The 24150-nt window shown below is 49.8% G+C and overlaps 1 protein-coding gene and 3 long non-coding RNA genes across 4 annotated transcripts; 1 reads left to right on the top strand and 3 right to left on the bottom strand.

The window, feature by feature from the left end:
* Window positions 1-282: 282 nt before the first annotated feature.
* LOC307063183 lies at window positions 283-1465 on the bottom strand. The gene is made up of 2 exons (XR_013811234.1): window positions 1386-1465; window positions 283-735 (listed from the first exon to the last, which is right to left on the bottom strand). It is a non-coding gene; the product is annotated as an uncharacterized lncRNA (long non-coding RNA).
* A 4014-nt stretch (window positions 1466-5479) lies between these two features.
* Window positions 5480-9219, bottom strand: LOC307063182. Its single transcript, XR_013811233.1, has 3 exons — window positions 9098-9219; window positions 6195-6335; window positions 5480-5757 (listed from the first exon to the last, which is right to left on the bottom strand). It is a non-coding gene; the product is annotated as an uncharacterized lncRNA (long non-coding RNA).
* Window positions 9220-10528: 1309 nt separating this feature from the next.
* LOC307063181 lies at window positions 10529-23760 on the bottom strand. The gene is made up of 2 exons (XR_013811232.1): window positions 23488-23760; window positions 10529-10894 (listed from the first exon to the last, which is right to left on the bottom strand). It is a non-coding gene; the product is annotated as an uncharacterized lncRNA (long non-coding RNA).
* On the top strand, window positions 11654-11859 carry LOC307063180 (cytochrome c oxidase subunit 7C, mitochondrial-like; the record flags this gene model as incomplete). The annotated part of the gene is made up of 1 exon (XM_079719163.1): window positions 11654-11859. The coding sequence occupies one exon, from the start codon at window positions 11654-11656 to the stop codon at window positions 11843-11845; it is 192 nt and encodes a 63-aa protein (XP_079575289.1). The 3' UTR covers window positions 11846-11859.
* Window positions 23761-24150: the final 390 nt, after the last annotated feature.

Here is a 24150-nt window from a genome sequence, read left to right as displayed (position 1 = left end):
GATCAAGAGAACGGGGTTTGCACAGTTAGACAAAGACTTTGATGGTTCATAACATCAGGGAGAAAATTCCAATACCCCGGGGCAAGCTACGATGTGGATGTTCCTTTCAGCAACCTGCTTCTGATTGGAACTGCCCAGAGCCTCCCTGCCAATCAGCATGGGTGCTGAGAAATTGGAATTTTATAGCTTAGCAACGAGAAATCTGGAGGAACTCTGGAATTAATTTAAGGAAACGGGGAGAAAAAAAAAAAAAAACTAAGAAGGAAATTAGTAGCCAAATAATCAGACTGCCTGATTTTATTATTACCTTTGTGGCCAAGGCAAGTCATGAACATTTTTGGCATTAATTACAAGCAGAGAGGGAACCAGCCAGCCATCTTGTCTCAAACTCTGCGATAATGTTTTGTTTTCCTGCACTGGTGCTGGGATGGGGATGTGAACAGAGCCAAGAAAGAACAGACAAAACAGGTACAATAATTATAGAAAAACCACACCCAGTCTTGTCTGCCATAGCTCCCTCCAGGAGCCTCTTGGCCAGTCTTTCTCTGGAATCATCTTCTATCATGTGACATCATGGATACCAGTCTGTCTGAAATGGGAACTGGAGGTCACGGCAGCTGTAGAGGGTTTCTGCAATTTCAGATGGAGGCCCAGTCAGAGGTGATGATAGTGTTGGCTGGTCCATTTGATCACTGTTTATTGAGTGTCATTCATGGGTCACCGTTGAGTCAGGGGCTGTAAAACAGAAGTGGATATCACATACTGGTCCCTGCCCCTGTGGGTGGAGAGTCTAGCTGGGGCAGGGGGAGCCTAGATATTAATAATCAGTTAATTATATAAGGCATGAAACCCCAGTACTTCTGTGGGGACTTGGTGCTGGTTCTCATGTCCTAGAAAACATCCATTTAGATGCCTCGCTGTGAGACAGCGTGATCAACTCATCCCAGTTGGCCCAGGACTTTCCTGATTTAAGCACCTAAAGTTCCCAGTCCTGGGAAGCCCCAGGATGACTGGTCACCCTACCCTGGGACAGGATGAACTGGGGAAATAAGCCTCCCTCACCACGTGGGGCTTCCCTGTACCTTCTCCCCAAGTGGCCTGGGCACAGGTTAAGCAGCCAATTCAGCTTGTGGCTTGGAACAAGTTACTTGGCCTTTCGGGGCCACTGCTTCCTCATTTGCAAAATGGGGTTTGACCTGGAGAGCTTTTGGCCTCCTGGTAGTTCTGGTTTCCCAGCCCTGCTGCTGCATTTCAGAGCTTAATCAATGCAGAGGGCGGAGCAAAGAAGACAGGGCCATGCGCCCACAGTGCAGCTGTGGGCAAGTTATCTCACCTCTAATGCCTAGTTTCCTCCTCCATAAAATCGTAGTGATAATAGTACTTACTTCATGGAAATATGAACACTCCGTTAAGTGAAAATATTCTACAGGTCTGGCATAGCGGATAGTCAGTAGTTGGAAAGTGTGGATATCCTAGTTAATGAAAAGTGTGATTTAGAGTTATGATCTTTCATAAGTAGTGACTCTGCCAGTTTTCAAAAAAAATTTTTTTAAACATGTACTTTATCACAGTACATATTCTTAAGATTGCCTTTTACCTCCAGGTGTCTAGTTCCATAAGATGGAGACTAGGTCCTTTTTGCCACTGTTCCCCCCATAATAAAGATTTGTTGAGTTCGTTGAAGTCACATCATGCCCATCTTACAGGTGAGAAAACTGAGACTCAGGGAGGTTAAAGGTCCTGCCATTAAGTGGAGAAATCAAAAATTGAACTTGGATCTGATTCAGGGTCCTGTCTCTCCACTAATTGGTCTCTACTTCCTCAGGGGGTGCGTAGGGAGAGCACGAGTGATGGCAAAGGGGTGCAAGGAGGCAGATCTGGTGGGGGTGAGTGGGACTGTGAAGATCTGACTAGGAGTTCTCCAAAGGGAGCAGCCACGGTGGGCCGAGCAGAACACCAGCAGCCTGGCCGGATCCTCATGTGGACAGGAACCTGTTGGATGCTGCTTTCTCACCTCACTGGTTGCCATGGAGACAGGAGAGGGTGTGCACACATGCATGCGCTGAGATGTATCTCAAACCTGCTACCCAGGCTTGCCCAGAGATGCCAGCAGTGGTGGGCAGGTCAAACCAATACACAAGTGCACACAAGAGTAGAGTACATGGTACCATAAACCCCAGCTATCCATCACCCAGCATCAATAGTCACCAACGCTCAGCCAACCTTGTTCCATCTATAGCCCCTTCCCCTCCTCCCTCATCCCAGATACTCAGATACTAAGCAAATTCCAGACATCAACCATTTCTTCTGCAAATATTTTCGTTTATGACTCCAAAAAAAAAAAGGATTTTTTTTTTTACCACCATCACCCCTACTAAAACTAACAGTAATGCTTTAATATCAGCAAATATCCAGTGGTCAGAATTTTCTGGTTGTCTCATAACTGTTTTCTTTACAGTTAAAATCAGGATTCAGTGGGGCTTCCCTGGTGGCGCAGTGGTTGAGAGTCCGCCTGCCGGTGCAGGGGACCGGGTTCGTGTCCCGGTCCGGGAGGATCCCACATGCCGCGGAGTGGCTGGGCCCGTGAGCCATGGCCGCTGAGCCTGCGCGTCCGGAGCCTGTGCTCCGCAGTGGGAGAGGCCACAACAGTGAGAGGCCCGCGTACAGCAAAAAAAAAAAAAAAAATCAGGATTCATATAAGGTTCATACATTGTTACTGGTTGATACGCCTCTTACGCCTTTCTTAATCTGCGGGTTCTCCCTCCCTTCCTCTTTCTTCTCTTGCAATTCATTTGTTGAGGAAACTGGGCCGGTTGTTCTGTAGAGTGTTCCAGTCTGGATTTTGCTTATTGCATCCCCGAGCTGGTGTTATACGTGTTCCTCTGCCCACTCTGTTTCTTGTAAATCAGTAGTTAGATCTAGAAGTTCGCTGAGATTCATGTTTGTTTTTTTGTGTTTGTATGACTACTTCCTAGTGGCTGCATTTCTACTTGAAGGCACGTAACGTGTGGTTGTCCCCCTTCATGATGTTAGTAGCCGTTGATGATCACTGTCTAGATCCATTAGAAGTTGAAAATGGCGGCTTACTAATTCTCTCCTTCTGTCTTTATTTGTTAGCTGGAATATGTCTATAAAGAAACTTCCCCTGATCAGCCATTTGGTTACTGTAAAGTGTGGTTCATACCAGAAAGGATAAATGCTTGACTCTTTCCCCTGTATTTGACAGTTTTCAAAATAAGAAGTTCATCCCAGGGAGTTCCCTGGTGGCCTAGTGGTTAGGATTCCGGGCTTTCACTGCCATGGCCCGGGTTCAATCCCTGGTCTGGGAACTGAGATCCTGCAAGCCATGCAGTGTGGCCAAAAGGAAAGAAAAAAAAACAAAAGTTGGTCCCAACATCCTCCAAAGATGACAAATGAGTTTATGCTTTTCTGTTTTTCTAAGTATCATTGTGAACTTACAGATTTGGACATACATAACACATTTCCATCCGTTGCAGTTATTATTCTTATTGATGCTCAAAATGTCCCATCTTTGGCCAGTGGGAGCCTCTTCACGTTGTCTTCCTGCCTCCTTTTTGATATGTCCCCATAACAGCTTCTGAGCTACTTGGATGATAAGGTGTTCCAGGCTCATCTTGCATATTTCCCGCCTCAGACCTCTAATCAGCCCTATCTCCACAGAACCTGCAGAGAGCACTTCTAGTTGGGAGTGGTGTTTAGAGACCACAACGTGGGTGCTGGGAGTGCTCACTGTTAGTGAATTGCCCGTTATTTCTAACCTTTTCAGTGGACAGGGGTAGGAAACACGTGCTTTATTTTGTAAGGCAAAATACTGATGCTTCCCATTCAAACTGGGGACTCCAGGTTTTTCACTTCATCTCTGTGATCTTACATCCGCATCTCCTTTCTTCCATGACAGTGTGACAAAGCCTCTTTCTAAAAGCAGAGTTCCCCTTTGTGTCTCCCACTCAAGCAGGAAGCATATGAGAAAGCACTTAAGCCTTTCCCTCAGAAATGAACCTGAGGTCTCTGATGAGGAGGCTTAGAAGTGGCTCTGAGAGAAGCCCATGTCAGGATCCACAAGGGACCACATTCTCATGGCAGACGAACCAGCTCCTTCCACCATCCTGTGTGTGGATCCTCTCATCTAACTGCTCTTAATCCTGGCTGCACACTTGAGTCACAGGGAGAATTATTAAAAACCCCTCTCAATCACAATTAAGTCAGAATCTCTGGGCCTGGGACCCTAACATCACTACTGGTTTTTTTATTATTTATTTATTTATTTATATTTTTAAATTTATTTTATTTTTTTGCGGTACACGGGCCTCTCACTGTTGTGGCCCCTCCTGTTGTGGAGCACAGGCTCCGGACATGCAGGCTCAGCGGCCATGGCTCACGGGCCCAGCCGCTCCGCGCCATGTGGGATCTTCCCAGACCGGGGCACGAACCCGTGTGCATCGGCAGGTGGACTCTCAACAACTGCGCCACCAGGGAAGCCCACTACTGTTTTTTAAAGCAGTCCAGGTAATTTTAATGTGCAGCGAGGGTTTAGAATCACTGCTCTAGTCCTTGCTTCTCAGCCAAAGGAAGAGAAGGAAATGAGGGGTATGGCAGATGCTGCCTTCAAAGCCCATTAGCTTGGGATTGAAATCTAGCACTGCCAGTTTCTACCTGTGAAATACCTGGAATGGCACGGAGCAGTAGAACCTTCTGCAGTAATCAAAATGGTCTATATCTGCACCGTCCAGTGTGGTAGCCACTAGCCCCATAGGGTTATTAGTGCAACCTAGGAAGTGAATTTTTAGATTTTAAAAATTTTAACTAGGGCTTCCCTGGTGGCGCAGTGGTTAAGAGTCCGCCTGCTGATGCAGGGGACACGGGTTCGTGCCCCAGTCCGGGAAGATGCCACATGCCGCGGAGCGGCTGCACCCGTGAGCCATGGCCGCTGAGCCTGCGCGTCCGGAGCCTGTGCTCTGCAACGGGAGAGGCCACAGCAGTGAGAGGCCCGCGTACCGCAAAAAAGAAAAAAAAAATTTTTAACTAACTTACATAGAAATAGCCACAAGTGGCTAGTAGCTACCATCTTGGACAGTGCCACTCTGCAAAATTACTTAACATCTAGGAGCCTCATCTCTGTAAAATAAGGACAAAAAAGAGTGACTTCCTTGGGCTGTTGTCAGGATTAGAGATAATGTATATTAAGTGCCTGGTGCACGTAAGACATTCAATAAAATGCTGCTTATTTTCCTTATTAACATCAGCCTGTCACTCCTTAAAGAAAAAAAAAAAAAGCTTGCCTGGAAAATGAGTGCTCAAAAACACCCCACCACACAGACTAAAAATTCTGAGCTGTTCCAGAGAAACTCTCAGAAAATATTCCTTAATTGTAGAAGTTCAATTACAGCAGGAGGTTATCAGTTGCAAGGGCTGTATTTCATTACAGATCTAGCCACAGCTCAATAAATTAAGCAATCACTCAAAATAACATGTTGCTTTAATCCCCTCTTGGAACAAATTCAAGTTGCTTGGTTTTATATTAGCACAGCTCTTGAAAGGCAACTCACATTGGCCTCATTTCTGTTTTCTCAATTCATCAACCCCTCTCTGGATAAATCTTTGCGTCTGCTGACTAGCAGGATGGAGGATTCCAAGGCGAGCAGACCTCCTTTTATCGAAACCGGAGTGTTTTCCGTCCTCTGGCCTCGACACGTTCCATGTTTCATTTGCTGAAATTACTGGCAAGTTTATCTGCAGCTAAGACAGAAAGAGACCAAGAGGCGAGAGCCCAGTTCTGAAACACCTCTCAGCAGCCCAGTTCGGATGTGCAAAGCAAACGGTGGCGACTTTTCCACCCTCATCTTCTCTCTAGTGGTTTATCCTCTCACAGTAGAATTTCATTTCCCCTAGAAACTTGGCACTGGAGGTGTCAGCCCAGGAACATATTTGTTTGTGTAAATTAACAGGAGAATATGTTTTGACCATATTTAAGTTCTGACCGCACTAAAGAAATAAATACTGAGTTGCACAATGCATCCGCTGCACGGTTCTGGCCCACCTCCCCAAACTCTGCCTTTGTTTATAAAACCCAGACGAGAACTGTGAATGGCTTACTTAGCACTTCAGAAAGCCACAGGGACAACCCTGGAGGCCGTGTCCACCCTCACCCAGGTCCACATGGGAAGTCCACTTACCTGAGTTTGAGATTTGCTTCCTCCTGACATGCTGCATCCTTGCCAAGGGGGGTCGAGGGTGTTGGAAACAGATACCCTCACTTGTGCATTGTTGATGGGCCTGTGAATGATGCCACCTTGGTGAAGGGCACTGGGCAATAGCTGTAGAAATTTAAAAATGCACATATCCTCTGACCTAGAAATTCCACTTCTAGGAATGTATCTGATGAGGATACCGGGACACATGCCAGAGAGTATATATGTTACAACGGCAAAATCCTGGAGTTAACTGAAATGCTGGCCAGTTGGGGACAGGTTAAGTATGGTGCATTGCTAGAAGTCATTAGAAAGATTGTGGTGGGTCAGAGAGCTGTCATGTCTTCAGGATATATTATAACGCCCACCCCCTCCAATTTTCTTAATGTTAGGAGCCAAAAAAGTATATGCTCTCAAATATGGTTAGAAAATTTATGAAGATTATGCAGACTGCTTACAGTGGTTACATTTAAAAAGTGAAAGTGGAGTTAGAGAAAAAATGCAAAGGGGCTCCTTTATTTCCCCTATTTCCTCTGACCAGGGCAATGTAATACAACAATAATACTCTTTTTCATTACGTATCCATCAGGCCAATGGCGTGGTGGTGGGAATCTTTGCTTTTCTGGTCTTCATGCCAATCACACAGTGGACTGAATGGCGACCCCCAGAGAGAGAAAAGCTATGTCCACTTCTCTCCCAGAACCTTCACAGGTTTCCTTATACGGAAAAAGATGTGATTAAGTTAAGCGTCTTGAGAGGTGGAGTTTACCCTGGATTACTCGGATGGGCACTAAATACAGTTACATGCATCCTTGTATGAGAGAAGCAGAGCCAGACAGAGAGAAGAACGTAGGAAGATGGAAGCAGAGATTAGAGTGATGCAGCCACATGTCAAGGAACACTGGAGCCACCAGAAGCTGGAAGAGGCAAGGCATGGATTTTCCTCTGGAGCGCCTGGGAGGAGTATAGCCCTGCCAGAGTTTGGACTTCTAGCCTCCAGAACTTTGAAAGAATAGATTTCTATTGTTTTAAGCCACTCGGTTTGTAGTAATTTGTTATGGCTGCCCTAGGAACCTAATACATCACCTGACACCTGTAAAACACATGAAGTGCACAGGGAGAAACAAATTTGGCAAGACTGTGGTTTTTGGTGAATTCATTCCACAGATATTTATTGAGCATCTACTAGGTGCTGAGGATACAGCAGGGAACAAATCAAAGATGGCTGCCCACCTGGAGCTGACATTTCAGTGAGAGAGAGAGGGAGAGAGAGGGGGAGAGAGAGAGACCCGCATACCACAAAAAAAAGGGGGGACTGGGAGAATGCAGTTCCCAGGTGACACTGAAGTAGAGGCCTGAAGGGGTTGGGAGCACGAGCTTGTGTCCACCTGAGGGAGGAGTATCTGGCGGAGGAAACAAGTATAGAACTTGACCCTCTGAGTGATCCATCTGTTGACCAGACTCAGTAGGAAGGAGTGACCCTTTCTCCCCTCCTCCTCCTTTCCCTCCCTCCCTCCCGCATTGCTGCCCACCTGCTGTGTGCCAGCTGCTGGGGGTGCAAAGGTGAGTGAGACGCGGGTCCCCAAGCTCAAGGTCATGGGGGGTAACAGTCATAAGTAAATCATTGCAAATATAATGTGGTCGGCATTGGAGCAGAGGCCACGGCAAGCTGCAGGCTCCATCCTTGGTGGAGAGCAGGGTGGGAAGGGGAGGTGGATGTATGTTGGGAATGAGGTCGGGGAGAAGCAAGCAAGCAGGAAGAGGGCAGGACTTGAAGTCCAAGAATAAGTGTTTAGCTCTGATTCAGTGGTAAATTAATTGGAGCGGGGGAGCATGGAGATGTGTCTGGGGAATCTCTCATTCCCAAGTACAGCAGGCAAACCTAGGGGAGAATGAGCTCTGAGGATAACCTACCCCTTTTAGATTCACACAATCCATGAAGAGGGAAAAACAGTTCCCAAGTCCTGAATTGGGATGCTTTGGACCATACAGAAACCAGAGTTGATCTGATTGAGGAAGATGGGAGATTCATTACTCAGGTAGCTATGATGAAGAACAAAAGAGGCTGAGTTGCTCTTGGATCCAGGGACAGAACGCAGCGCCAGTCTCTCTCTCCTCCCCATACCCCCATCCCAATCCTCATTTCTCCCTTCCTCCATACTGGCCTCAGTCTCTGTGGTCACAGATAGCTCTGGATGCTGGAGATGGGGTGGGAAAAGCAGCCTTCTCACCAGCTCTAGTTAGGGTAATCCTGGATTGGCCCTGCTTGGGTCACATGACCACACCTGGACGAATCACTGCAGCCCAGAAGTGGGCTGCAGTGATTGGTTGTATTTGAGTCACGTGTCTGTGCCTGGACCAATTACTATAGCTGAGGCTTGGGTGCTGTAAGCGGCCATCTTTGGCCATATTCCCACTGGGCATCGCGTCTGTTAACAGAAGTGGGAGGAGAAAGTGCTGGCAGTGGAAAAAACAAAAATAAAACCCTGAGCCATCTACCTCCTCCAGAGCCTTCTCCTGGTTGTGCTGCTTCCACATTCACTCTGCTGAGAATTGCCAAAATCCTGAGTTGGGCTTTGCTTTAAGATCCACTGTCTATAAACCCCAAAACTGCCAGCCGAATTTACCCAGACCTGTTGTTGGGTTTTTTTTTTTGTCGTTGTTATATTATTTTAATCAAATATAAAATGTTTTCTTCCTCTTTGGTTTATGATTGCCTCTCCTGCCCCTAAGGGTAGGAACTGTGTCTGTCTTGTTGACTACTAGATTGCTCATGCCCGGTACTCAGTCTCTTATGTATAAGTCCTCAAATAATTGAACGAATGAATGAATGTTCACTCATTCACTGAACATGCCACAGAGAACAGGAGGCGCTGCAAGGTCCTTACCTGCTCTCTTCAGTGAGTCCCTCTCTTCCACTCTCTCCTCCTCAGTCGTGTTGCGTTCCCGTTCATGACAAGGTTCCGTTAGTGTAAGTGAATCCTTGCAGTGTCATCCCAACACAAACTGTAGACTCTGAATCTCTAGGTGAATTCTTGGGTTGAGAGTCTAGATAAGCACGAGAAATAAGGTTCATTTGCTTGGTGGAGGCTATCCTTTGAGAAGGATAAGGGAGCTCTGTCTGAGCTGGGAGGGATTGGGTGCCATGATGGTTGCCAGTGTCTGCCATGGCCACCTGCCTCTAACGGGTATCCCTGGTCGTGCTGCTGCCCTGGATTGTTTGCTCACCAGCAGGCCTCTGTCCTGCAGCCCTGTCATTTGCCGTGATATCACTGTACACTCAGAGTCCAGGACAAAATGCTGTGGCCAAATGAAACAACTGCAGGTTCTTAGGGAAGAAGGCTTAAGACAAATGGCTATTTTTAAGAAGTACTTATAACCCACATGTCAGCTGGGGTCATCTTATTTTTGGAGATTCCAATGCAACGGACTTAAACGCTGTCCCACATGCCATGAGAGACCCAACTCTCCTTTTCAGAGATTGGGGGTGAGGGAGGCTTGTGTCCTTCCTAGGCACCCAAAGCTCGAAATTCCTGCAGCCAATGAATCAGTTCTCAGTTCTGCTTGGGCGCCCTTTTGCTGGCCTCATGGGCACATGACTTGTGCTGTTGTACAGGGTCTACGTTAAGTTTGATGTTCTACTGTTGTTATCTTGAACTTCTTAGTAATTTCTGAACAAAGGGCTCCACATTTTCATTTTGCAAATCCTGTAGCTAGACTTGCTTCACTCAGGAGCATTCCCATCCCACCCCATGCTGACTCACTCTAGACTATGCTCCAATTCCTCCACTGTCCCCAAATTCCATCCACACAAGGATATGGGTATAGGAGACTTGGCCTGAAGGTTTGGGATGAAAGGAAATGTTGACCTCTCAGCCAAGTTAACAGCATAAAGTGCAGTGTGTGAACTGGCTTCAAACTACTCAGTGGGAAACAATGGTGGAGGAGGGAAGGCAGGTGAAACAAGACTGGCAAAATGTTGATTGTTGTTGAACCTGGATGATGGGTACAGGGTGCTTTCTCATTTTCAGTATGGTAGGAAACTTCCATAATACAAAGTTGAAGAAGGCACTATATGATGTGCCTCTGGCAGGTCCTCAAAATGTTAAAATGGAGTTGCCGTATGACCCAGCAATTCTACTCTAGATATATTACTCCAAAGAAATGAAAACATACGTCCACACAAAAACACATGAATATTCATAGCTGAATTATGCATAACTGCCAAATGTCTATCAACTGACAACTGGATAAATAAAATATGGATGTTATTTGTCATAAAAAGGAATGAAGTTCTGATATGGGCCACAGCATGGATGAACCTTTAAAAAATTTTTTTTTAAATTTATTTATTTTTGGCTGCATTGGGTCTTTGTTGCTGAGTGCGGGCTTTCTCTAGTTGTGGCAAGCAGGGGCTACTCTTCCTTGCGGTGGCTTCTCTTGTTGCAGAGCACGGGCTCTAGGCGCGTGAGCTTCGGTAGTTGTGATGCGTGGGCTCAGTAGTTGTGGCTCGCTGGCTCTAGAGCGCAAGCTCAGTAGCTGTGGTGACAGGCTTAGTTGCTCTGCGGCACGTGGGATCTTCCCGGACCAGGGCTCAAACCCACGTGCCCTGCATTGTCAGGCAGATTCTTAACCACTGTGCCACCAGGGAAGCCCAGCATGGATGAAGCTTGAGGACACAAATCCTGAGTGAAAGAAGCCAGTAACAAAGGATCACATACTGTATGATTCCACTGGTAGGAAATATGCAGAACAGGCAAATCTACAGAGACAGAAAGTAGATTAGTGGTTGTTTAGGGGTGGGGACTGGGGGAGAGACTGGAAGATTGGGGTGGGGTGGTGACTGTTAACGGGTATGGGGGTTTCTTTCTGAGGGGATAGAACTGTTTTTAAATTGATTGTTATGATGGTCGCACAACTCTGTAAATATACTCAAAGCCATTGAGTTGTGCCCTTGAAATGGGTGAACTACATGGTAAATGAATTATATCTCAATAAAACTGTTGGGGGAGAAAGTCATGTCCTCCCCCCTGACCCCCTTCTCCTGCCAGGAATCCTTAGGCTCCAGCCTCCTGCCTTTGGGAAATCTCTCTCTCCTCCACCCTCTCTCTGCACGTGTGTGCATGTGCACACACACACACGCACACACACACACCTTTCCATCTCCCCTTCCCGGTACCTTCCTCTGCCTTAAGACATTTTTCACTCTATTGCCATTCCCACCAACTACAGAGAAGTGCCTTCCCCAAAGAGAAGTTCCTTCCACAGCCAAAGTGCCCCATAGAGGTATTTTCCTAAACACTTTGGTCTTTAAAAGTTACTCACTTCCCTTTCGGTCCTTGCACGCAGGGGAACAAGGTCGTGAGGAAAGGAGCATGAGGTGTGCTGCCTCCATTTCTTCTGCCTTCGGTTTCTGAGCTTTTCGCAGGGCTTCCAACAGCGCTATGTTGGGACAAAGCATCCAGAGGTTCACAACCTCAGTGGTCCGTAGGAGCCACTGTGAGGAGGGTCCAGGGAAGAATTTACCATTTTCAGTGGAAAACAAGTGGCGGTTACTAGCTATGATGACTTTGTACTTTGGGTCTGGATTTGCTGCACCTTTCTATATAGTAAGACACCAACTGCTTAAAAAATAATCAATGAGACAGATACGAAGAGGAGCATGTTAAGTGTGCAGTCTCTTTGAAAAAAGGATCAAACTCTTGAACTCAGCATCCTAGATATGTTTGTAAATAAACTTATGGCATAAAAAAGTTACTCACTTGACAGCTATTAAAATTACGATTTTAAAGTCCCCGTGGTGATCTATCATGGCAGTCACTAACAAGTCCTAGTAGTTGTAAATTCCAAGAGCTTCATAATCCCAAGGAAAGAGGGGCCAACTCAACTTCTCCCAAGCCCCACTGGTCTCTGTTCTGAAACGTAACTCAGTCACCTCACAGGTGGGGAGAGAGGGTGAGGAAGATCGTTGCCAGGGCCAGGTTCTTGCAGGTTTTGGGGTCTGGAACAGGGTTGGCAAACTGTAGCCTGTGTGCCAAAATCAGCCCACTTCCTGATTTTGTAAATAAAGCTTTATTGGAACACACAGCCACATCCATTCATTTACTTAATGTCTCTGGTTGGCTTCTTGTTACAACAGCAGAGTGGAGTAGCTGTGACAGGGACTGTATGGTCTATAAAGTCTAAAAATATTTAGTATCTGGCCCTTTCCAGAAAAGGTTTGCTGACCCCTGACATAGAGGATCCAGGCTTGAACTCCAGCTCATCACATGCTGGGTGTGTGACCTTGGACAAGTCAGTTCCTCTCTTTAAGCTTGTTTCCTCATCAGGAAACCAGAGGCAGTAACACTGCCTCCTTTATATGTCGTTTGTGCAATGAAAATGACTTCATATGTGTAAAGTGCTTACTTCATATAAAACACTCAGTATATGTTGGAGGTTACGCTGTTATTTAGAAAATGAGGGCAGTAACTCCTATTTCGTATGGTAATTATGTGAAGTGATGGAGATCAAGCCTGTGAAAACAGTTGGCCAAAACACGTTTATTATTGTTATAAATATCTTAAAGGCTTTTGAGAGGATTCTTTGCTTCTTAGTAGAGCTAAGTTTTTTTGGGGAGCAAATTTGGAACTGTGAGAGTGTAGAAAAACTCTAATTTCAGAGGAAAAGAGGACCCTTAACCCCCAAATCCAAACTCTCTCATTTAGCAGTCCAGGAAACTGTACCCCCTGATCCTCAGCTGGGACTTGAACCTGCCCAGAACTCAAGTATTCTTTTGGCTGAGCTCGGCATCTTACCCAATAACAGGTGCTCAGGAATCCAGGCCTGCCATGTCTTTAAACACTTGTGTTGCCTCTGAGGTCCCCACCAGAACCTGTTTAAACAGTAATCTGCTACGAGGTATTGGCATGCAGGTTTGCGGCCTGGGTTTGCAGCCAGGGGAGGGAAGAGACCTTTGTCTCCACACCCTTCAGGGGATTGTCCAGAAGCCAGCTGAGGGTAGCCACTATTGATGACCTGATTTCCTGGACGGTGTTATTTAAATCGGGTTTAGTTCGGGAGATACGGCAGCCTCCCATTCATTCACTTTGTTTCACAGTGATTAACTGAGCAGCTAGTACATGCCAGGTCCTAGGGATATAGCAATGAATGAGTCACCCCCTGCCCTTGGCAACTAACCCCCTTCCTTCTGATGGGGGCAACAATCAAATAGGCATCTGGGCAATTTGGCCCCATAATAAGTCCTGTATTCTCCCCAGGATTTCAGTCCCACCCTAAATACTGTACCAATGAATTGGAAAACCACTCTGGGCCAGCTGTATCATAGATGGATGGTAGGAGTTAAGAGTGCCAGCTTTGGAGTAAGTCAGATCTGGGCAGGACTGGCTCTGTAATTTGCTAAATGAAAACGTGGGCACCTTGTTCGAGAATTCTTCAAAATTTCAGGATGACAACAGCAGAGCACTGAACTATGCAGGGCCCACGCTGTGAAGCTGGCCCTGCGCCTGGGGTCAAACTGCTTTCCAGCTGGGTACCATTGGACACATCTCTTCACCTGTCTGAGCCTCCATTTCCTCATGTGAACAAAGAGATGCTAAGGCCAATGTGAGGTCTGGTTGTGGCTAGTAAGTGAGATGAGGCAGGTACAGCACTGAGCAGGGAGGGCAGGCTCAGCAATATCACTGCTGTTCTCAGCCTGCAGTGACGGCTGCATTTCATCCTATGAGAAGAGCGCACATTTATGACTCTTAGATAATGGCTAAGACTTAGACAGCAGACGGTTGATGCCAGACACTGTTGTAAGTTCGTTACGGATGTTCATTTCATCCTCATTACAACCCGATCATGTAGAGATGGGGACACTGAGGCCCAAAAAGGAGAGGGAACTTGCCTGTGATCTCACACCAGTCAGTGGAAAAATCCAGATTCAAACATGGGACATCTGGTCCCTGGGTCTGTGTTCTCAACCGACTGCGTGTCCCAGGAGTTGACACATCCCTGACACGCACACTTGCACACACACGCATGTATGCATGTACCTTCTCTGAGATGCTACCACAAAGCGTACAGTGTGGAACTGTCCCATAAGATGGGATTCTTTCTCTTTTTTAAAAAATTAATTAATTAATTTTTTGGCTGCATTGGGTCTTTGTTGCTGCAAGTGGGCTTTCTCTAGTTGCGGTGAGCGGGGGCTACTCTTCGTTGCGGTGCACGGGCTTCTCATTGCGGTGATTTCTCTCGTTGCAGAGCACAGGCTCTAGCTGTGCAGGCTCAGTAGTTCTGGCACGTGGGCTCAGTAGTTGTGGTGCACAGGCTCAGTTGCTCCGCGGCATGTGGGATCTTCCCAGACCAGGGATTGAACCCCTGTCCCCTGCATTGGCAGGTGGATTCTTACCACTGCGCCACCAGGGAAGCCCCTTTTTCTCTCTTTACTTGCTCTCTTGTCTGTCCCCTGCGACTCAACTTGGAGCCCCATGAGGGCAGGCACTGTCTTGCTTCCTGCTGTACCTCTGGCACCTGGCACTGTGCTGAGCACACAGTAGGCCCTCGATAGACATGCACCAGTGAAGGCAGGTGGGAAGCAGGCATCCAGCCAGAGCGCTCTGATCCAGAATCAACAGCCGCAGTGCTCAGAACCTCAAGACTGCGGCCTTAAGAACTTGTTTGGGGGCAATCTCGTGGCTAGAGGAACCATTTCATCCCCTCCTGGCTTTTCTCACTTGGGGTCCTCTCGCTGTGCAAGGCAAGGGGGTGAGAGGCATTTAAGGGGTGCCCTAGGGCCCAGCCCCCATCCTGGCAGGCTGCAGGGTGAGGGCACGGGTTGTGCTCTGGCAGCTGGGCCACAGCTGTCTGCCAGCCTCTCGGTGCCTGCCCCAGCTGGGCCCTGATGCCACCCCCCACCCCATGACACAGCAGAAAGTGAGACCAGAGCCCGCCCCTGCTGGCTGAGACCCAGTGCTTGCTATTTCCCCATCCCAGGGGGTGGGTGGGGAGCTGATGCCCAGGCCTGGCATCGGGTGGCCTGTCCAAGGAATACCCCTCCAGGCCAAGGGTGCCACTGTGCCCCCTGCCCATCCCAGGGCCTCCGGTGCCCACTGCCTTCTGAGCCGTGCCGTTTGTGCACCATCATAGCTGCTCAATGGAGTCCCATTAACCCCTGATCTTCACACTGCTCTGAGACAGGGGGTTAATTATTCTCCCCATTTCACTGAGAAAACTGAGGCTCAGAGAGGTGCCTCGGCCAGGAAGGAGGGTGCTGGGGCAGCAGGATCTTAAAATAAAAGACAAGTCAGAGCTATGGGTGGGCATAGGGGCAGAGATCCAAGGGGTCTCACTGGTGTTGGCGAGCAGGGCAGGAGTTTGTGGGGGGAGAAGACACGTGACCCCCCGGTTGTCACAGGTCGAGCCCCCTGCAGATTGGAATTGGCAACCTACCCCTCCCCACACCAACTCCACGGGTGCAGAAAATCCCTAAGACAAACAAGACTTCTTAAGAGGTGGACTATGGGGAACTCCCTGGCTATCCAGTGGTTAGGACTCCGCGTCTCACTGCCGAGGGCTGGGTTCAGTCCCTGGTTGGGGAACTAAGATCCCAAAAGCCATGCCACGCGGCCAAAAAGAAAAAAAAAAAAAAGAGGTAGACTTTGAAACTTTAGAAAGGATCATCTTGGGTTCTGGCCCATCCTCAGGCCACCCGTACTCTCCTTTGCTTAATATTTTTCTTTCAAGCAACTCACCCTCTTTATCTTGCATAAATTGACGTAAAAAAGAGCCCTTCTACCCCTAACCTAAAGTGAAAGCCAGCTGCTTGCCATAAGTAGAAATCTGCTGTACAAAGAAATACCTGTTAGAATAATTTACGTCTCTAGCCAGGTACCACTTAAAATCACGTGCATATCAGACTTGGGAAACTTCTATTCCAAAACATAGGTTTCCTACGTGAGGAAATGGAGGCCCAGAGAGGTTGAATCACTTGCCTGGGGGTGACACTGCGAAAGAGTCTCAGGGCTGGGGCTGCCTGATTCCATGATTCTAGAAACCTGTGCTTACTGCTGGGCTGTAGTCTCTGCTCCTGTCCGAGCTGTCTTAGCATATGAAGCGTGTATTAGTAAGTATCAGCACTAACAGCTTCCATGTTTCATGCTTTGGCATCACCACTTTCAAAGCACCTTCTGAGCTTGTCTATCACTTGAACTCATGATAACGCTCTAGGTACAGGTGAGAACCCTTTCAGAACACAGCATGGGGTGTTGCCCCTCCCTTGCCAGAGAAGGAAACCGAGGCAGAGAGTGGGGAAGTGGTCTGACTCAGGGAGCTGGTGAGCCAATCAGGACTGTCCAGAGCCCCTGCCAAGGTGAGGATCCCAGAGGCCCTGGTGGAAGGCCCAGGCTGAATGTGAATTGCCTTGTCAAACAGGTAACACTTGTTTCTTCCCCACTTTCCCCACCTCCCCCACCTCCCCCACCATGAACCCCCAGAGCAAACGCTGACAGCAGCCTCAGCTGCCCTGTTTCCCAAGCCTGATCTCCAACATTCGGCCCCTGGAGGGCAAAAAGCATGTTTAGGAACTGGTGTCTGCGGATGGCATCTTTTAATTTTTCATGGTGATCACCAGTTCTGAGCACTGCTGAGGGGAGCTCTACCAGGGACCAGAAGGGAAGGTTTGGGGGAACATCTTTGTCTCTTCTTTTAGTTGCTGGAGAAACTCAGCTGCCACAGCTGGCCCAGGGACCCCCGAGGAATACTGCAAGAGCAATAAGGATTTTTAGGGGCATTATGATAGCGGAATGGAAACACATCTGCCCCCAAAAGTCCCTCATTTTCCCTGCGGTAATGAACCAGCTGGGCAGGAAGTGGTGGCTCTCGGAACTCCAAGAGCCAAAACTAAAAAGGAAAAAATGTACAAAGTTAGAGCAAACTTTAAACAAGCCGACGCTTTCCTGGTGCACAGGCGGTGGCTCCACCCAGGCTCCCGAAAGGCTGATAATTGGCTAAATGTGTCTCCACACAGTGGCTTCAATATAGATGCGCCTCCTCTGTGCCCAGAAAACCAGGATCTGGAATCCCAGAGCAGGTGACGAGGATTAGTCCCTAAGGCCAGGTGATGCTCAAGAGCCAGTGCCATCTCCCCAAGACCCCGAATGATTATCCCAAACCCTCGTTAATAACCCAAGTGAATCACAGATCCTTCAATCCCTCCTTCCTCTGGAATGTGGGAAAGTTATCAACTTGGAAACCCGGATGAAAATATCTGTAAAGTAAGCAGCCGTTTCCAGGGCTGTATGAACAAGTGAAGGGCGAGAGCTTGGGTCGGGGAGCCTGGCGGTTATCACTGACGGGGCCAAAGGGGGAAAATCACAGCTAAGGTCCAGTGTGCCGACTCTCAGGTCCAGCCACTAACGAGTGAGGATTAAGGAGTCAAGGGCAGGGGCTCCCCAGGGTTTGTGGCCTTCAAGGTCTCTGCAGACAAGGCCCTCCCCCAAGCCAGCCAGCACCCCCCCGCCCGCCTTGAAAGGGTTAACACCTCTACCGCTGCTGACACCCGAGGAGGAGGCTGCTCACTCAGCAAGCTGGCATATCACACTGGGCCATCGCGGAAGAGAGGGGCTGAAAACAGCCTCTGTGAGTTCTGTGAATGGAAGCGGCCTTATCACCATCAGAGTGAAAAACGGGGCAAAAAGCCTTCCCAACACAGAACCCGCGACCTGGGCGCTCGCTGGCTCCTCGGCACCTGTCGCGTGGCCCCGGAGCTCTGGCAGGGACTCCGGGCATCTGTGGTGGTGAGCACCCGGCCACCTCGGCCAGACCTACGAGGGGGCGATTCTACACTTGCCCTGTGACAGCCGGCAACCAGGCCTAGATCTCGCCTTTCAAGCAGCACCTAAAATATTCTCCGGGTGAACCTGAGGCTAAATATGGCCTGGCCTACGAGTGCCTGGTCTGGACCTTTTAATGCCACTCGAAGATACAATCAGGAACCCATGGGGCCTTTTGGTGGCCTAGAGTCCAGTTACTGAGGCCAAACGGGAGGCCTGTGGGCTTGGCTGACTCCGGGCTGGGTGCAACTTCCCCCAGAGGATGCGACCCGGTGCCAAGGCTGAGCAGGCTTCTTTCCTGCATGTCTTATTCTGGAATGCCCACACAGTTCTCCCTCTGCCGGCCCCCAGGGTGGCTTAGACGTAGGTCCCCTCATCCACCTCCCTGGCCTTCCCTCCAGGCCCTCTGATGGCCTGCCAAAGCCTTCTCCCCACTTCCAGGCTGCAGCCCTGACCCCCTGGCCCGGGTTTTCCTTGCACCCTGATTGAAAGAAGAGGGTTCAGCTCCCCAGGTGGACGGGAGGCCGCTGGCTGGAGAAGGCAGGCAAACACACACACACACACACACACACACACACACACACACACACACACACACACACACACACACACACACACACACACACACACACACACACACACACACACACACACACACACACACACACACACACACACACACACACACACACACACACACACACCTGCAGGGGGTAGATTGCACGGTAGCTTAGATGTGTCCCTGCTCTGCGGCTGGCCCCGTGCCACACCCCCTCGGCCCACCCCAAACGGCAGGATCGCAGCCCTGTTGCTGGAGGGCAGAGAGAGCTTCAGCCCGGGCTGCAAAAGCACAGCTCTGCTCTGGAACCTGCTAGCCTGGTCTTAGCAAAGTTGGGTTCTGCCCTCACCGGAGGCCACATGGTAACCAGGACAGTCAAGAGTCTCAGTCAAGAGTCTCTGGGGAGGCTGCTCTCGGGAGCCTAACACCCCCCCAGCTCCCTGCTTTTAGCCAAGAAATGCTGCGGGCCCCGAGGGCCCCAGGAGGAGAGACCCCACCACACCCCACCGCACCCCAGCACCTGTCTGGGGCTTGTTTGGGCTCTGGTGGTGGCTCCAAGGCCACGTTCAGGTCTGGGCTGGCAGCGGTCCAGGCTGTTTTGGGCAGAGATGCCAACAGACCCGGGCACTGATCTCACGCATGATTCCAACAAGAGAGCCTGGTTTTCTGCACGTCTCTCAGAAAATTTTCACACCACACTGCACAGCTACCTTAAGGCTCCTTTCCCCGCCTGGGCCAAATCCTCCAGCAAAGGCTAAATTTGCCTCCCTCTTCTCAGTCCCTTTTGACAATGGCTTTCTTGGGACACCAACATCAGTTTTCATTTTCTAGGTGTGCTTCCCTTTCATGCTAGTGGTGCAGCCTTTCCGGAGACACTGAGAAAGGAGTTTGCTTTGTGGTTCCTTCAACTTGAATGTTTTATATAAGGAAGATGATGTAAAATCGGAAACTCGAAAGCTTAGTAAATATCTGCACACACCCCCCCCTACAATGGAGGATGCTGGGAAAGCAGCCTCTGAGGACTGGGTGCTTTGGAAAGAGACCCCGAGGAGGTGTGGGGGGCTTGGGGGTGACAGGGACCCCGAAGTCCCCTCCTTCCAAACTCTCTTCAACATGTACTCTTTTGCCTGAAAAGCATGCATGGCTACTAGGCCTAAAGTCTGTGATCATTTTATATCACGTTCGCGTCGGTGTTTTTCTTCAGCGTTTACTTTCACCTTGTTCCAAATATAAGAAGCAAAAAGGACTTTACATTTTCCCAAGTTTGGGATACATTTTCCCAAGTTTGGGATACATTTTCCCAAGTTTGGGATGCTGGGCAAGAAAGAAAATGGATGATTTTGTTTGGGTGTGCCCTTTCTGGCAAGTGGTTCTAAGGACCAAGTTTGCCCTCACTTTCATCTGACCCATTTCTATCCTCATGCCTAAAATAGCTGATATTTACAATATCACAATTACAAGAGGCTGAGCTGCTCTTCTATAAGGTAGTTGTAAGTTTATCTAGCAAGAACCTTCCTTCTGCTCTTAATATAAGTGGGTGGGAGGCTGGGAAGCAAGAAATAGAGGGAGTGCTCCCTTAGGGACTTTTCCAACTTTCATTGGTTTGGGTCAGAAACGCATGTTTTATTTTTAAGGAAGTAGGAGTTTCATTGCAGCCCCTCTCCTAAATATTTTACCCCCCCAGCTATTCCATATTCTTTCTGTTGAAACATTTTTTTCCCTGTGAGAGTCGGCTATGGCTTGTGTATTGCTAAGACCGACATTCAAATTTGCTTTTTTTTTTTTCTTTCGAAATCCATCCACACTTCCTTGGAGGGAAAAGTAGCAACTGCTTCGTGAAATTTCACACAGAGGGGCAAAAGGAGAAAAGCCAAAATGTATTCAGCAGTTCCACAGCTGAGCTTTTTTTTTTTCTTATTGGTTAGGGTCGGGGAGTGGGGGGAGAGCAGTGGTCAGAATATGAAAAGAAGCTGTGATCCTTTGCTGAATTAGTGACCACTTCTCACTGCAAAGTACTGACTTACAATCTCTTCACCGTACTACTCTGCCTGTTTCCAGATTCAGAGGCAGGGGGAGTTTGCTAAATGTATTCATAATTACATTCACCCTTGCAGAGGGCCGAGTGTAAGCAGGGGCTGTGCTGTTTCGATTGCTCGAATTAAAGCAGCCCCCGGTTCACATTCAGCACTAAATTCTGATTTTTCCATACTTGACAATTCAGCAATTTTAACATGCTGCTTCATCACCACGATTATAGCTCAGTATCTTGGTGCAACATTTGGTGTTCCGGTCTCGTTAATTCACGTAAAACACCCTATTTGTAGAAGTATCATTAGAGGCTAATTTGGTGAGATGTCCTTATTTAGCAAAGCAAATAGGACCTGACAGTCAGCTCTCTGGCGCTACGATGGGGGTGACGATTCAGCAATTCACAACGTGACAATTTCCCATCGCCCAGCCACGCTGGGATTGTGGACTCCTGAAAATTGTGCTGTTTCATCGTGTCCCATAACAAAGGGAAAGAACTCTGAAAAGTAAAGAACTGTTTTTTGCCAAGGCCCCGGGAACGCGAATGTCACCAGCGTGTCTATGTGTCATGTCTATTCAACACGAATCTTCTAACAGGGACTTGGTGTTCCAGAGTTTTTCAGGTACAGCTCACTTTTCTCTATGCCCTGCCGTGAACACTTGATTGAAATCTAGGTTTGCAAATAAAGAAACTTAAGGTATGTGGATGTCTATATAGGTTACAACTGGAGGGTAGGGGTGTGTGTGTGTGTGTGTGTGTGTGTGTGTGTAAATTAACAGAACTTAATAAGGTTAATGGGAGGGCATTTGTACCTCCGCCACCCTTGCCTTAGAGAATTCCCTGACAACAGATTATCCAGCGTTTCTTATAAAATGACTAAGATCAGCGTAGCAAAGAATTGCAAAGAAATACTGCGATTCCACGTGGGAGCAAGCAAGCAAATCTAATGTAACTGCAATTCACGATGTCAGTGATGTTTGATTTTTGAGGGTGTCAAATGGTTTGACACGACCCATGTGTCACTCATTCCCTTAAAATCCTGTTTAAAACATCTCATTAAACCACTGGGGGGGTGGGGGGAAGTACTTTTGCCTTCTCATACCTTCTTGGCCTCCCAAAGAAAGGCCCTTGAAAACAGCAGGTTCAACAGACTGAGAACACATACACACACATATATAAGAATATCCCCCAGACGGCTTTTCAGTTTTACCCTTTCCTCCGACCGACCTTCGGAGTGCAGCTAGCTCTCTGCCTCCTCCCTCCAGGGACTGCTGGGGCCTGAATCCCTCGCCGTTTATAATGACCCCAAAAGCGGGACTTTGTGGGCCAGTTGGATAAAACATAAACTCATCTCGCCCTCAAAACCCCGATTCTGGGACCACAGCCTCCAAAACCTCCGTTCTCCAGAAGGGTGTCCCCCTTCTCAGCTCACAGCACTGGGGCAGGCTGCCTTTGAGGCAGGATTTTGGAGAATCCTGGATAATTAAAGGAATCATTACTGGGTTTTCCTGCAGGAATGATGGGATGACAGTTCATCTCATCCAAAAGCCAGAGTAGCATGGTGGGGACGGAGGGCGTATTTGCCTGCCCCATGGGGGTATCTTTTCCCTCCCTTGCCCCCAGACCCATAGCTGGGCCTGACATCGTCCCAGGGAAGACGCTGAGCGTCCAAAATGGCCCTCAGGGGAGCGCAGAAGTTGTGCCTGGGGGGGCCTCCTGCAGTGCCCCACCCCCACCCCTTCCCAAATCCAGCTAAAGTTTAGTTATTTGTGCCCTTAATTGTCTTATTAAAGTTAAATTTGCAGCTTGCCCCGACTGGAGGAAGTGATTTCCATCTTAATAGCTCAGTTAGCCTCTGGGTTCTGGAAAGGCCACCCCGATACATACACCTTTTCTCCCCATTTTAAACCCCCTCCCTTTTTCACAACTTCTCCTAAAAATAAATTATAAATATGGATGTGTCCTCAGAGGATCTGAGCGGCACATTCCAACGCTCCCCACGGTGGGGCTTGGAAGCAGGAGAAACCAGAAACGCCACTCCCCCCCAGCCCCAAATCAAAAATGCCTTTTCCTTTTTTTCTCCTAACTTTTGCCAGAGCAACTTGGTGTGGTCTCGGGCCCTGACACCCCGATCCGCACCCCGGAACCTAGATTTTTTTTTTTTTTTTAAACTCCTGTCCAGCGAAAGCTACAGCCAACGTGCTATGGCCGCCTACTCCTCGGAGGGAGGGGGCAGCCAACTTTACTTCGGGGAGGTGGTAACTCTCTGGGGACTGTGCTCCCGGCTTTTCCGGACGTCCCCAGGGCCCAGCCCCCGGAGGCCGGCGCTGGCCCCCCTGCCCGTGCCAGCGCGGCCCCGGGCGCACGTGGAGTGACGACGAGGTGCGGCGGGCACGGACGCGCGAGCAGGGCGGCCTGCTCTCCGACCGGCACTGATATCGGGGTCACGCAGCGAGTCAGTTTCCCGAACCGGCTTTCCGGGGTGGGGGTGGGGTGGTAGGCTTTCAACCCGCCTCGTTAATTTCCAAGCCCCGGCATTAGGGAGGTGGGGGGGCTGCCTCGCCCCCATCCCACCTCCACGCCTAACACGCCTCTCTCGGGAGCCAGGGAGGGGTGAGGCGGGGAGGGAGCCCAATCCCGCTGCCTCGGGGGGCGGCAGCGGCGGCGGCTTCCCTCCCAGGCAAGCGTCTAGCGCCGGGTCCCGGGAGAGCCGCGCGTTTCCCCCCCGCCGCCACCTCCCTCCCGGCTCGTGTCGCCACCCAGCCCCAGGCAGCCACCCCGCACCCTCTTCTGTCCCGGGGGCCTGGGCACCCACCTGCCGCGGCTCCCAGGCCCGGGGGAGGGGTGCCGTGCAGGAAAAAGGGGGAAACTCACCGCCGCTGCCTCCTCCGGGGGTGCAGAGGGCCCCCCGGGGCTGCGCCTTCCAGGGCTCCCGGGAGGCGTGCGCGGGGTGGGGGGCGCCCCGCGGGCCCTGCAGCCTCCTCCTCGATTGGAGCCCAGCCTCAAATCCTTCACCGTGGGGGGGGGGGTACTTCCAGAAAAAAAATCCCCCTTACTCAGATCAGATCCAAGTGATGGGCAGGGGGCGTATAAAAGCCTTTTCTGCCGAGAGCGCGGAGCCGACGGGGCTGCACCCGGCCTCCACGGTCCGCTGCCGCCACAAAGCCGCGCCCCCGCCCCCCCACCCCGGCCCGGCCCGGCCCCCACCCTCCCCCGCTCCCCAACCCCCCACGCCCTATGGCCGGCCCGGGGCGGGGGCTGGGCCGGCCCGGGGTTGGCCGCGCTGGGGAGGCGGCAGCGGCGGCCCAAGCGGCGGGGCGGCTCCTCCCCGGCCGGGGAGAGAGGGTGAGAGCCTGGAAGCCGAGCGCTCCCGCCTGCCCGGGGCGGGGGCTGCGGCGGGGCCGGGCGGGGCCGGGCGGGGCGGGAGGGGGGGGCTTCCTAGAAACCCTCGCCAAATATAGTCAGCGGATAGGGGCATTCCTAGAAATGCGGCGGCGACGTCAGCCTCGACCTATGGGGGCAGAGCCTGGGGTTCTC

The sequence above is a fragment of the Hyperoodon ampullatus genome (genome assembly GCF_949752795.1).
Source record: "Hyperoodon ampullatus genome assembly, chromosome: 14".
Taxonomy (NCBI): domain Eukaryota; kingdom Metazoa; phylum Chordata; class Mammalia; order Artiodactyla; family Ziphiidae; genus Hyperoodon; species Hyperoodon ampullatus.
The sequence above is the reverse complement of the archived record's forward strand: the minus strand, read 5'-3'. Positions and strand labels throughout refer to the sequence as shown.